Source organism: Mobula birostris, chromosome 12 (genome assembly GCF_030028105.1).
Source record: "Mobula birostris isolate sMobBir1 chromosome 12, sMobBir1.hap1, whole genome shotgun sequence".
Classification (NCBI taxonomy): domain Eukaryota; kingdom Metazoa; phylum Chordata; class Chondrichthyes; order Myliobatiformes; family Myliobatidae; genus Mobula; species Mobula birostris.
The window spans coordinates 93432999-93447962 of NC_092381.1; the positions used below are offsets into that span (position 1 = coordinate 93432999).

Sequence of the window (14964 nt, forward strand, 5' to 3'; positions counted from 1 at the left end):
TCCTATACCTTCTCTCCAATGGTAGTAACGAGAAGAGGACATGTTCCAAATGGTGAAGGCCCTTGATAATGGATGTTCCCTCTTAAGGCAAGTCCTGGATGGTGGGGAGGGTTGTGCCCATAATGGAGCTGTCTGAGTCTCCAACCCACTGCAGCCTCTTGTGATCCTCTGCATTGGAGCCTCCACACCAGATGATCAGAGTGCTCTCCACCATACAGCTCTAGAAATTTGCAAGAATCTTTGGTGAGATAACAATCTCCTCACACTCCCAGTGAAATAAAGCTGGTGGTATGCCTTCTTTATGATTGCATGGATGTGCTGGGGCCAGAACAGCTCCTCTGAGATGTTGGTGCCCAGGCCCAGGAACTTGAGGTAGCTCACCCTTTCCAGCATTGACGCTTCAAAGATTCAAAGTACGTTTATTATCAAAGACTATAGATTATACAACCTTAAGATTTCTCTGCTGACAAGCAACCACAAAGCAAGAAACTCTAAAGAACCCAATTAAAACAAAATAAAGAGCAACATCTGATGCACAGAAAGTGAAAAAACACAAATCATGCAATCAATAGAAGCGAGCAACAGCATTCTGAACCAAACTGAGTCCTTAGATCTGAATCCCCGGAGTAGGCCCAAACCTCGGTCTCAGTTCATCATATTAGTAGGGCAAGTCGCTGCAAAGCTCGCAGACACCAAGCACAGCAGCCAGCCAGTCTCACATCCTCAGTGTCAAGGAGAGAGGAGTGAACATCACAGGAAAGCAAGCAAAATCAGCCCGACCCTCATCTCCGGTCCTGACACCATACCTTTCCAGTCTATCTGGGCCGGCATTTAAATTGTTCAAACAGTAGATCGTGCCTCACATTAGGACCCCAGCAGTGAAGATTGGTGCACATTGTCTCAAATTCCCCTTCTTGAAGTCCAAAGTTTCTCGGTTTTGCTGATGCTGATACTAAACTGTGGTTGCAACACCCCTCTACTAGCAGAACTCTCTCACTCGTGCACTTGCCCAATTGCCATCTGAGATTTGAGTAGTGTCATCTGTAAATTTATAAATGGTGTTTCAGCTGTCCCTTAGCCATACAGTCACGAGTGTAGGGAGAGTGGGTTAAGCACCCATTCTTGTGTTGATAGTCAGTGAGGAGAAGATATCATTACCAATCCACACTGATTGTGGTCTCCTGAAAAAGAAGTTGAGGATCCAGTTGCAGAGGGAGGTACAGAGGCCCAGGTTTTGAAGATTGGTGAATATTGATTTGTATATGATTCAATAGCCATAATCAGAAATTTACTTTGTGCTAATTTTATGCAGCCTCAAGATCATTAATTTCTCCCCACAGAAACTTGTTTCATTCTTAGATTTTAAAAATACAGCAAATGCTGAAAAAACATTAGCTCCATTTTTCTTCTCTCAGATGCAGTCTAACCTATCGAGTATTTCCAGCAGTTTCTCTTTTTACATTCTACATGTACATGGCACAGTTTCGGATTTCACTATTGTGTTTGATCAGATTTCACAAAAATTCTCAAGAATGTTTCTGAAAATGAGTTGGTTTATCTTTTATTGAAATATCCTTCCTACATTACTTTTCTTTCATCAAGAGGCTTGTAATTATATTTTTGCAGAATAAGGTGAGGAACATTCATTTCTATTTTGTTTGGAAAATTTTAGTTTTACAAAAACCCAATAACCTCAATGATCTAGCATTTAGGTTAAAATTCATTTTGTTGCTTTGGTCTTCAATTCAGTTCAGAGAAAGCCAACAAGCAGAGCTCCCTGTTGTTACCAATCTGCTCCTTTCAACAAAATCTGACTATTCTATTGCTCTGCAATGCAACAAGAATGAAGACAAAAGTAATTTCACTCTGGTGACTCAGAAAGTAGCCATGTTATCCTGAAAACAAAAGGTCTTTCACCTGCTACAATCTGAGGTTTATGTGCTGTGCTGATCTTAGTAGCATTGTTTGAATGCACTTTACTGAACAGGATGTGAACCGTTTTGTCATCCTTCTCTTTCTGAAAAAAAGCTTATTATTAAAAATAGGGTAACAAACATAAGATCAGACAGCAAACACTTAAGCCACATTTTACAAATATAGGTAATATTGCATTACCAGCATTGAAGGCTTTATTTCAGTGTTTTACTCTGACTACATAAACAATAGTGCTTTTCTGTTAGAGTGTTAAAGACGCAGATTGCAATACAATGCAATTTCCACTGATACAAAATCATTTGAGAATGTCTTTGAACCTTCGTGTCATGTTACAAAACAAACAAATTTAATGTGTTTTCCGAACAATAGCCAAAAATTTCATCAGCTCCTGCCATTCAAGAATTCCTCAAGAGACAAAAAATGAACAATAATTCTCAAGTTGTTCTGTGATACAGTTGATTTAAATACTGCTTCAGCTGAGCAGCAGAATCATATCATCTCAAAGCAGACCTTTAATCAAATGGCATATGCAAAGCAACTGACCAAATGTTCTAAACTGAACATTGAGACTGGCAATCAATTTGACATGGACTGTTGTGAGGTGGACGATGCTGGTATTTCCTGTTCAACAGTTGCCAGGTTCAAAGCACACTCATGGTTGAGTAATTCTTTCATTTTACATTTGTCAAGTGGTTAACTACATATGCAGTTTATGCAAATTACCTTCTGTGCTAGTCGAGGCCAGGTAGCTCCTGTAATGGGCCTTTAATTAGGTGTTCCTTTGGGATATCTCTTTAACATCTCTGATTGCTTGCATCCAATTTTTCAATTCATTCATGTTACCAAGCCAGCATTTTTTACCCATCCTTAAATGCATCTAAATGAGTTGGTTTCCTGAGCTATTACAAATGACAGATTTGAGTCAACTAGCAACTAACAGTCTCCTGAAAGAACTCAGTGGGTCCAGAAGTTGAGAAGTGGTGTTAGTGGTGGGGTGGGGGGATAAATTACTAACATTTCAGGTTGAAACCCTGCATCAGCTGGTAGTTGATAAATAAGAAATGGAACAAGAATATACTATATTGTCCCTCAAATCTACTCTCCCAAACAAAAACATAATTGATCTCTTCACGTGAACTTCACTTTCCTCTCCATAATCCAAACAATGCTTGATTTGATGCTATCCAAAACTCCCTCTGATCCTTCAATACAGCAGATGACTCAGCATCCAGAGTTCCCTGGGGAAGAGCATTTCAAGAATCTATATCCATCAGAGAGAAAAGAAAATCCCTCTCATCTCAGTCTTGAGTATGTATATCCTGAAGCTATGCCCATGAGTTCTGCATTCTCCCATATGGGGCGGGAGGGAGAGGGGAGAAGCAGCCACACAGCAACCACTGCCAACATCCTCATCGGAATCAATAAAATCACCTCTTAATCCACTAAATCCAATGCAGATGGGTTTAATTAATCCTATTAAGATGAATTCTTCATCCCAGTAATTAATGTAGTGATCCTTTTCTGCACTGCTTCTTAAGCAAATATATTCTTAAATAAGACCAAGACTCCAGCACTTTACATGTAGTCTCAACAAAGCCCTGCAGATGTAAGAGTATTCATTCATACTCCATTCTTCTTTCAATAAAAGTCAACATGCCAAATTATTTGCTTCACCTGCATATTAACTCTGTGCATAAGGCAACAGGGCGGGTGTATGTCCCTACCATTTTATATGGATGGTCAGGAGTAGGTCCTCAAAGTCCTCCCGCCACTCTACATGATCATGGCTTCATCTTGTCTTCTGTGCTAGTTCAGTCCTCAATTCACCAATCTTTCAAAAGCATACCTATCTCCTCTTCAAGTACCTTCAGTGATCCAGCTTCCAAAACCCTCCAGGGTAGAGAATTCAGGCCATTTCCCACCTATGAGTAGTAGTTCCAATACACCTCAGTTTGAAATGACCAGCCTCTAATCTTGTAACTGTCTCTTCATTTGACATTCTTCCACTGGTAGAAATCTATGTATGTAATACTTTACCTTTTGATATCTCTTAACACAATGCATGATCTCACATTTTCCTATGTTAAACTCCATTTGCTACAATATTGATCACTCACTTAACCTACCTACAGTATGTCCAGTTGCAGAGTATAAAACATGCCCTCCATCCATGTCCAGCAAACTTGGACACTTTGCACTCTGCCATCTCTTCCATCCAGGTCTCTGAAATAAATCATATATCACTGAGGACCAAGAACTGATCCTTGAGATATTCCACGAGTTACAAATTTCTGGATGAAAAAGACCTGTTTATTCCACCTCTCTATTTTCTATACAATAATCATTCTTCAGTCCATCCTGATCCACTTCCCTTAACACCATCAGCAGTTTATCTTGTGTACCAACTGGTTGTGTGGCACCTTGTCAAACACATTCTGAAAATCCAAATACTTACAGAATTCCCAAATGTATCATGTGATCTACCTTTCATAAGGAAATTGAGCATTTTCTAAAAAAGATATTTAGCTGTCTTGGCCTGTTGCTCTCAAGCTTCTCTCCCTTGCTACATTTTGTTTCCAATCCATTATCATCTTTTCAGGAGATACGGAAGTACTTATTCTCATCTATTTACTGAGTATATATTGTTATAGTAATAATCCCGAGTTCTTGCCTCCCTTGTTCCTGCTATTTTTAATTTCTTCCAGTTGTGAAGACAGATACAAACTGTTTGCATTTCGATAATTTCCCTGTCTCATCTTCAGTGGAACCAACATTTACTTCTGTTATTCCTTTCTTCTTGACATATTTAAAGCTCTCACAGTCCATTGCTTGGTAATTGACTCTCAGCCTTTTTCTCTTTTTATCAATTTTTTGGCCATATTTTGTCTCTAAAGTTCCCCTAATTCTTCACAACAAAAGACTTCTTTTTACCCTAACACCATCATTAACTTCTTTATCAGTTATGCTTGGACCCTCTTTTTCCCTAGAGTCTTTTACCATCATAAGGGAGGGAGGGAGATCCAATTTTAAAAAGTGACTACAAAGTTCAAGTACTTTTAGACTCTTTAAAATAAGCCCCAGGAACTACAAGAAGTCTACCAGTAGTCAAGTGCAACATTTCAACTTAAACATTACCCACAGAACAGTTGCAGGAGATACTTGTACTGACTGGCTGTGACAGAATCAAAGTTGAGTTAAAGATAATCTGATCAGTGTTTTGGATCTCATCCAGCTTTTGTTTAATTTTCCTGATAAAAAGATGCCCTGCCATATCTTTTAATGCTGTTTCCTTTCAAATCAGCATGCAAGGTTGTATGTAGAAAAGCTACAGATATTAAAAGAAAAAAAATTTGAACAATATTTTATTTTCTTTGTCTCATTGCAACAGTTCTCATCAAAAGTGAGCCAACAATTTAAGATTAAACTCACACTCTTCACATCTTCAATAAACAAAAACAGCAGCAGTAACTGCCAGAAATCTACCAGCAGTTGATTGGAGGGAAGGGAAAACTTTCTAGCTTCAACATTCTTGCAGAACAGCTCCACGAGACATTCAAATTGGTTAGTTAGATACAAATTTGGCAAAACATTATTCTAATAAAGTTAGATGCATTGAGTTTAAAAAACTAAGGAGATTCATTTGGAAAATGAATTGATTTTAGAAAGTAAAGCGTGCTTGCAAATCATGCTCTGCATTATTACCGTTCCCTTTATCCATTATGGCAGAACCATCATTCCCCAAATCACTTTGTTTTGTAGAACCACAGAAAATGGTCATTATCATCATCATGTATCTCTCTCTCTCTCCACACACACACACACACACACACACATACGCACACACATGGCAGCATTTTACTTTATACAGTTTTCTAAAAGAAGTAATTTTGAAGTATTTCTTCCTATGGTTGCATTCTTGAACACTTTTCAATGTGATAAAGTCTGATTTCAAAAACAGAATTATTTCTAAGGTATTGTGATATACAATTTGTCTTTGTTCATGACAGATTTTCCTGCCAAAAAACTCGTAAAATATCTTAGTTTTAACATATTTAACATGGGGTATTTTACCCTGCAAGTAACCAATGTAGTGTGTTAATTAAAGAAGCAGACACTTCACATACTGTAATCTCTCTCTTTTTTTAAACAGACTAAATTCTTTCTATGTGCTTCTTAGTTAGATATGTACACTCTCTAAGCCAGAATATTTAAACTTGAAAATACACAACACTTGAAAATTCCACTGCTTGTGAAATAATTGTTCCATTCTCTACTGTTTCTTTGGAACTTCTTGCAGAGTAGGAAGTCTGACAGAAATAATTAGAAAAAAAGTTACTTTAAATTCTAAAATTATTTACCCCAATACAGTCTTACATTTCATTTCTGTACAGGTTTCATACAGTTTCCACAGTGGAGTAAGACTTCCGCAGACTGCACATGATGATATTAGGCATTGTCCCCATGGATAATCTTTTACAATCCAAAGCATTATAAAACAGTCTTAGCAGCACCTGTGAATAAACCAGGAGTGAATTCAGAAAGCTAAATCCATGTGAGTCTGCCGAGAAACATCTAGATTCTCCCTCAGCAGCTGCTGTTCTTGAACTCCCCGTTCTCTGTTATTGACAGCTTGGTGGGGTTGGTGGGAGAGATCCCATTGCGAGTTTGCATGCTGTAACGTTCCTTGACCTGTGTTAGAGCATTCATCAGCCGAGAGTTGGCAGAATCCAGGGTGACGATTCGTTTCTCCTGAGAGAAAAGCGAAAGCAGGTCAAGTACTGAGAGCTGGGAATGAGCTGAATTTCTCTGGCAGCAGTGTTTGGGTGATTTTTAATAGTATAAAAATGAAACAAATATCCATACCATTCATTGAGATTATCAGCAAAGAAAAGACACAACATAGATAAAGGAGAAAGGAAGTGGACAAAGACCTGAAGAAAATCCTCTGATCCAACTCCCTCCAAAGTACAGACTACTGCAATGGCTCAGGCATTTTTTCTTCCATTGCTTAAGTTCTTTATTACAAGATGCAATGCAGACCCCAGCATAAGCACCATCTACTGTAAAGGCATTGGCTTTGTCACCTACAGATGTTTCACATATCACCTCCATAACATGCACATGTTGCACAATTCTCAAACACAATAAAGGTGAGTGCTTTTCTTATGCTCTGAATTCATCTGGCTATATTAACAGAGATTTTTACTTGCATTGGAGCACGTTGAAGAACTGAATTTCCACTTCTGGGACCAGTTGAATTTATACAGAAGGTGTTACGATTTCACAAGCATTCTGATGACTGGGTGGCAGGGAAAGTGAGATGATGCAAATTTCGAAGGCAGTAAGTGAAGATGAGTAGAATGAAGCAAAAGTTGTAAAAAAACAAAAGTGATGCTCTCCTTGAGGAGTGTAAATTGCATGCTATTAGTTCAATATTTCATCTCCATTATACAGTATGTGCTCCTTTCACTTCCTAGAGGAAAAAAAATGTTCTTGGCTGGTATCACTATGTCAAATGATGAACTTCTCTACATATTTTTTAGAAAAGAGTCAGAGTTTCAGATAATTCATCGAAATATCTGGCATTCCAATAAAATTATGCATTTGACAGAACATCAACTTGTAAACTTGAAGCTTCATTATTCATCTCTTTAGGTATTGTGCAGACAATGCTGATGAGCTATTTGATCAAGGAAAATGAGAGCTAATTATTTCCAGTATCTCTCACTGGATAGCCACTGGGAGCTAGTGCAATGGCTGATTATAACATCCACAAACCAAGGGCACAAAAGAGGAATATGGTGTTTTAACTTCACTCTAGTTGAGATCAACCAAGAACCAACTTAAAGTTTGAAACTTAGAGCTTTCTGATGATAATCTTTTAGACGATGCTTTGTTGAACCGATTATGAACTTGAACATTCTCTTGGAAATTAGGAGGACTCCTGACTGGTGTGGTGGCCCAGTACATTTCATTATCTGTTAATAATTTATATAGGCTGTAAGGATTCTGGCTTTGGTGCCTAATCCTTTGTTGATTGATCTCACCCATGGCCCATTTCCCATGGCTATTAAGAGAGTCTACTTGAAAGAATTATCCTTGGCATTCATGATCTCCCACAACTGAACTGTGTGGCAATCACATTTCAAGCTCTGCATGTCAAATGGCCATTTGACCAAAGAGTTATCAATGCCAAGGGTATCTGTAGATGGAGGGAAAACAGGTTAAAGAGAATGGAAAATTTGGATGTGTTCCTTTCATATCCTTTGTGTGTTCACCATAATTGTATGGAGTTACACCATGTTTGGTAGTCATGAGTAAACCACATACTTGCATTGTGATGCTTCATTTACATCTTCGAAATTTCTCTGATCTTGCCATTGCTCTTTTTCAACAAAGAATATATGGTGTTGATATATGCAGTGAGGAAAATAATATACACAGGCAGAACGTGCAATGACAAGTCCATACAATGGTAGCTGGAGAAGGAAAGGACCAGTGGGGTTTTCTCATCTCTGTGAACTTCTTTGCTAGAAAACAGAATCTTACTTGCCTGTTATGCTCATCCCATCCTCACAATTGACCTGTAATCAATACAGTGAACATGTCATGGGCAATATTTGGCAAGCGTAGCTACTTTCTGAAGAAACAGCATCTTTGTGATGATTACACAAATGAGGGAATAAAGCACATTATTACACACAAGGTGACCAAACAATCAATGATGTTAGCCAAAGGTCATGTCAAGTTAGATATAATTATTCAAAAAATTAAAGCAGGATGAATGTGGAAGTGTTTCAATGTTGATCGAATTACCTCCCAGCCAGTGACCTCACCAAAAGTGACATTGCAGTTCTCAGCTGGGCCACTGGGAAGAACATCTATTGGGATGGTGAGCAACTGGAAGAGATTTTGGGAGAAAGAAAATTTGTGGAAGAGCAGAGAACAAAAGCAAAATATAAGATAGAATGGTAAGAGAAATTAGAGGGGACAGGGAATAATTATGTTAGCGCTGTGGATAGCACAGCACTTTACAGTGCCAGTGACCTGGGTTCGATTTGCACCGCTGTCTGTAAGGAGCCTACATGTCCTCCCTGTGGAATGTGTGGGTTTCCTCCAGATGCTCCAGTTTTCTCCCACAGTCCAAAGACACACTGGTTGGTAGGTTAATTAGTCATTGTAAATTGTCCTGCACTTAGAAAGGTTTAAATTGGGGGTTGCTGGGTGGTGTGGCTTGAAGGGCCGAAAGGGCCTATTCCACGCTGTAGATCAATAAAAATAAATAAATAAGGGCTGAAAATGACAAGAGCGAAGACAGGACAGAAGCAGAAACAGATAGTTGGAGTGATTGGCCAATGACTGGCAAATGGAGTTTAATGTGGGTAAGTTTAAGGTTACTAGTAACTTCAGTAAGAGAAATCAACACAGATTATTAGCTAAAGGTAGAGAAGGTGAAAGTGAGTGAAGTACAGAGGGATCTGGATATTATATTAAATGAATCACAAAAAACTATTAGACAGATTCAACAATGTTTAAGAAGGCAGGAGGTATTTTGTCCTTCGTTGTAAAGACGTTGGAATTTAAGAACAGTGAGGTTGTATTGTAATTGTACAGTGTTGGTGAGGCATCATCTAGAATACTGTGCACTGTTTTGTTCCCCTAACCTGAAAAAGGACATAGAAACATCGGAGACAATATGAATGTGATTCACAAGGCTAATTACCGGGATGAGGGGGTTGTTCTACCAAGAAAAACTCAATAATTGTGTCTGTATTCCTTGGAGTTCATAACAATAAGGGATGACCTGACTCAAACATATAATATGACGATCCTAAGAAGGCTTGACGGAGCAGATGTTGGGACATTTCCACTAGCGGGAGAGTCTTGAATTAGCTACAAGATAAAAGGTTGCTCATTAAGAACTGAGGTTCACAGAAATTCCTTCTTTCAGATGGTGGTTAATTTCTGGAATTCTTTGCCCTGGTGGGTGGCAGAAGTTGAATCATCAGACAAATTTAAATTGGGAGTGAATAAATATTTGATAGGTTGAGGTATATATGCAGTGGAGAAATGATACAGATGAGGAGTGAAGGCCACCATTGATCAACCCTGATCATTTTAAATGATGGGACACACTTAAAGGGCCTGATTGTCCACTCTTGCTCCTATTTTCTAGTATTCTTGTAGTCAGAGGAAAGACTATTATAAAAGAAAACAGCAGAAAGATACAAGCTTGCCAATCCAATTAGAACATAAATGATGTCTGTGCTGACATGATGCCAAATTAAACTCATTCCATTAAACTCCCATTCCCTGAATGTTCACGTGCCTATCTAAATGCTTCTTAAACATTGTTCTCATATCTGTTTCCATTACCTCCCCTGGCGGTATATTCCCAGCATCTACCCCTCTCTGTGTAAAAAAAAAAAACAACAACAACTTGCCTTGTAATCTCCTGTAAACTTTCTCTGTCTCACCTTAAAGCTATGCTCCCTGATATTTGACCATTTCATCCTGGGGAAAACACAGTTCTGTCTTCTATATTTTTATCAGGTCACCCCTCAGCCTCTGATGCTCCAGTGAAAGCAATAAAAATTTGTCCACCTTGTCCTTATTACTAATACTCTCAAACAGGCAACATCCTAGTGAACCTCTTTTGCACCCTCGCCAAACCTCCTACATCATTTTTGTGATGGGGTGACCAGAACTGTACATAATATGCCAAATATAGCCTAATCCAAGTTTTATACAATTGCAACGTGTCTTCCCTACTGTAATACTCAATGCCCCAACTGATGAAGACAAGCACCTTCTTTACCACCCTTGCTACTTGTGTCACCACCTTTAGGGAGCAATGTTTTGCATTCCAAGAAACCTCTGCACGTCAATGCATCTGAAGTCCTGTTGTTTCTCGTACACTTTTCTCTAACATTCCATACTTGGCCAGATTAAACTCCATCTGCTATTTCTTCACCCACATTTCCTAATGATTGATATTTTTTGTGTCCTTGGACAACCTTCCTCACAACCCACAATCCCATCAATGTCTGTGTCCTCTACAAATAGCCTACCTACATTTTAATCCCAATCACTTGTATCACAAATAACAGAGTTCCCAGCACTAATCCCTTCAGAACATCACTGGTCATAGACCTTCAGTCAGAATAACACCCTTCATCACTATCCTCTGATTTCTATGGTCAACCCAATTTTGAATCCAATCTACCAAGTCACCATGAATTCCATATGCCATAATCTTCTTGATCTCACTGCTTGTCAAAGGCTTTACTAAAGTCCAGACAGAGAATATCCACTGCCCTAACCTCCTCATAAAACTTGATAATCAAGTTTCTAAGACATGATCGTCCCTGCACAGAGCCATGCTGACTGTCCCCATTAAGACTGTATCTTTCCAAATGCAAGTAAAACCTATCCCCTAAGAATTTTCTCCAATAAATCTCCTACCATAATCTGCCTACATATCTGTTCTATCTCCTGCTGAATACTGGGAGAGCTATAGTATAATCCTTCAGGATGATTACACCTTTCTTATTCCTAAACGCTATCCATGTAGCCTCACTGGATGAGCCCTCCCAGATACCTTTAACTACCAATGACAATCTCCCTGATCAGTATTGCAACCTCCCCCCTCTGATACATCCATTTACATCTCATCTGAATCAACTTTGGATCATGTGCTGACAATCCTGCCTTTCTCTTAGCCAAGTCTCTATAATAGCTACGACATTGTAGTTCCATGCATTAATCCTGGCTCTGCCTTGCATTAATACAAATACAGTTAGGCTCTATCAGCCCCACAGTTCATAAACCTGGCTCTGCCTGTACTTCCTATCAGACTTACTTGACTTAACCTCTACATTCCACTACAGACCTACGATTCTGGTTCCTATACCTCTTTCACACTTGTTTAACCCATTCTGGGTAGCATTTACAAACCCCCATGTAAGGATATTGTTGTCCCACCTGCTCCGAAAAAGAAACCAATATTCCATATAGCTGAAGTCCTCTCCTCTGCAGCAGTTCCTTAACCATGCATTCAATTGGACTATCGTCCTCTTTCTTGCCTTGCTATCATGGAATATTATTCAAGGCTAACCATTAATCAATAATGTGGAAATTTCAACTGCTCAGATCGATTTCCAGTGAAGGAAAAGTTTGTGAATGGCACAAAATATTCCTTCCTTTGCTCTCATCCACCGTTCAACACATGCAAAATATTTCAGTAATTATTAGACTTACTTAATCAATATTTCACTGAATAGTTAAATAAGCAATGAAAAGGAAGTTCTTGGTTTAATTTGGATTTGTTGCTATGTTACCATTTGTCTATTCTTTTTGTTTTGTAGATGGTGCTGGTGTCCCTGGATTATAGTTATTTTTTGTTCTTTCCACAGCATGAATATGAAACTAGTTGTTGAAAAATGTAACAAATGAGCAATAAAGTTAGCTTTCGCCAGTGATACTCAATTCTCAAAACAATGAAAAAACACATTAAAAACACACATGAAGATCAATTTAACCACGATACTGACTAAAAATCAACATGCACAAGCTTAACACTGAACACTTCTTATTGAAATGAGAATCCATTCAAAAATTGAGACACTAATAAATCACAAAAATCTTGCAATGAGGTAACACTAGAACAAATTAAGAAAGTTATAAATAATACTCCTAAATGTCTTAAAGAAAAGTGACTATATGATGAAGATGACTAGACAGATAGCAGTAATAATCGGTGCCAGCTACTGCAAGTGCTTGGAAAAGAATCTCACAGTAATTTCAGAACTAGTTGATATGAGGAGTGTGGAGGGTGTGAGCTGCAGTGTCCAACAGCTAAGCTGAAACCAAGTCATAGCCTTTTCTTGTCCTGGTATATTTATGTAAACCTCTGAATTACTCGTAATGCTCATCTTCTGAGCCCCTTTCATTATAGGCTATTTTATTTTCAAAATATAACGAAGGACTCCTGCATTCCAAGAACAAGCCATAGATAGCAATTGTACATTGCGGTTTGCCTGGTCGAAGTTTAATGATGACATCTGGTTAAACCTAAGGAAGACTGAGGATACTGACATTGATCCAGGTTACAACTCCATTTTTTCTTCCTAGTAACAGAGGCTGAAAGAGACACTTCATTAATTCAGTGTCATACCTGACTTTGAGATGAGCATCCACCCACATATTTGTGCCATCAGTAACTTGGGATATTATACCAGCTGAAGGAACTGAATTTGCAGAATTGAGTACGTGTTTTGTGTAAATGACTCAAGATAAATTTATCCCCAATTGTACTTTGTTTCTTCCTGTAGTCAACTTCTGCTGACTTCACAGCAGCAACTCCCAGCAGCTTCCAAGCTTGTGTGGTTATCATGGGTTTCATTATAATTCTCAATTAAGCACTTTTCTTCTCTGTGTAATTAACTTAATCTCACCCCTAGGATTCTCTCTGCACTACATAGCATTACCCCTCACATGGTAGTCTTTTTATTCCTTATTCATTAACTTTCAGGAACAAGCGTTCTACATTCCCTTTAGACTTCTCATTATTCCCACAACTGATAAAAAAATAAGTACATTCAGCGGTCATATTGTAGACATCGTGAATCAAAATGAAATGTGATCATTGCAATGTTCACAATAAAAAGCATTTGACTGAACACTGAAGTATACTCACTTGGGCTTCAATAATCTTCTGTTTGGCATCAATTACCGCCTGCATTTCTGAGTGATCTTTCCTCAGTTCTTCTTCCACTGCCATGAGTCTACAAATCAGAGAAGATAAGCAATGTGTTATAATTGTTAGAAGTGCACATAAGACACCAAGAGCAGTTTATGTTTCACCAGGGATGACATCTGAATCTCTTTCAGTCCAAGTTCATCTTTTTTTTTAAATTTACCCTTAAGCTCCTTCATTCATGCAGGTTATCCAGATCCAGCAACCAAACACCATTCATCAGTTCTTATTCCTGCTGCTCTGATCTGGCAGTTGGTGCGATGCCCAGCATTGATTTATTGCTCTAATTCCTTCTCCCTGTACTGTAATGGTTCAGACTTCGTATCTAGCGTAGTTGAATTTTGGAAATTAGTTTCAACATCTAATAGCCTAAACTGATAGGCTAACCCATGAAAAATTTGGAATTCACATTTGTACACCATGTTGTATGCAGCTGTTGTGCTATTTCCCATTCAGTCACAAGACAATTTAATAGCGGCAAATGAATGCTGTGCAGAATAGGTACTTGATGTCCTTCTAATTGACACATTTTTCAGTTTATTGCTTATTGCTTATGCTCTGTGGGTTGTGGTCCCAGTGCAGGTCACAATCAGAATCAGGTTTAATATCACCAGCGTATGTCGAAGGGCTGATTCCGTGCTGTACTTTTCTATGACTCTATGATCAATAATGCTGCTAGTTTCTAACTTTCAAGGTACTGACGTCAATGGGCGACATTTTTGCACTGACTGGACACTATATAGTTTTCACACTAAACAGAAATATTTCACAACCTACCATGCAGCAACAATCAGCCTAAACATGTAGTGATAAAGCAGGAATAATTACAAAATTAATTGGTCAGTCTGGTGTATACCTTAGATCTAGTGATGCTCACAAAACTTGTATTTATGTTATGTCTTTAAGTGTAGAACAAATGACCCAAGACAGTCCATATGACAGTATTTCAGAGAAAGGGGGCTTACAGCAGAAAATATGTCACCAATTATGATGTCATTGTGTGGATCGAATATAGGATGGTTTGGTATGCAGAAGAGACCAGATTCAGAAAGTTTTGCAGGACTTGAAGAGCATGGATTGCCTACAACAGGAAAAGTTGCTAAGATTTCGAGGGAGATGACAAAAAAGACATTTTAAGAGCCTGTAGATGGGGGTTGGAATGATCAAGGGGTACTTTCTTGTGGTTTGGGAGAACAATGCATTAATTAGTTACCACTTTGGTTCAAGCCTGGTTGTTTCTTAAGTCTTAAAATTTATGGCATCAGGACATT

At 38.5% G+C, this 14964-nt stretch overlaps 1 protein-coding gene across 4 annotated transcripts in view; it reads right to left on the reverse strand.

Annotated features, from left to right (window-relative positions):
• Positions 1-2086: 2086 nt before the first annotated feature.
• The window catches only part of rasal2 (RAS protein activator like 2), a 406620-nt gene continuing 393742 nt past the window's right edge, over positions 2087-14964 (reverse strand). For all 4 annotated transcript variants that reach the window (XM_072274307.1, XM_072274306.1, XM_072274309.1 and 1 more), the window contains 2 exons: positions 13634-13721; positions 2087-6684 (listed from right to left, as the gene is read on the reverse strand). In XM_072274307.1, the coding sequence (XP_072130408.1) occupies positions 6520-6684; positions 13634-13721 (253 nt within the window). In that variant the 3' untranslated portion in view covers positions 2087-6519. The remainder of the gene's footprint in view (positions 6685-13633; positions 13722-14964) is intronic.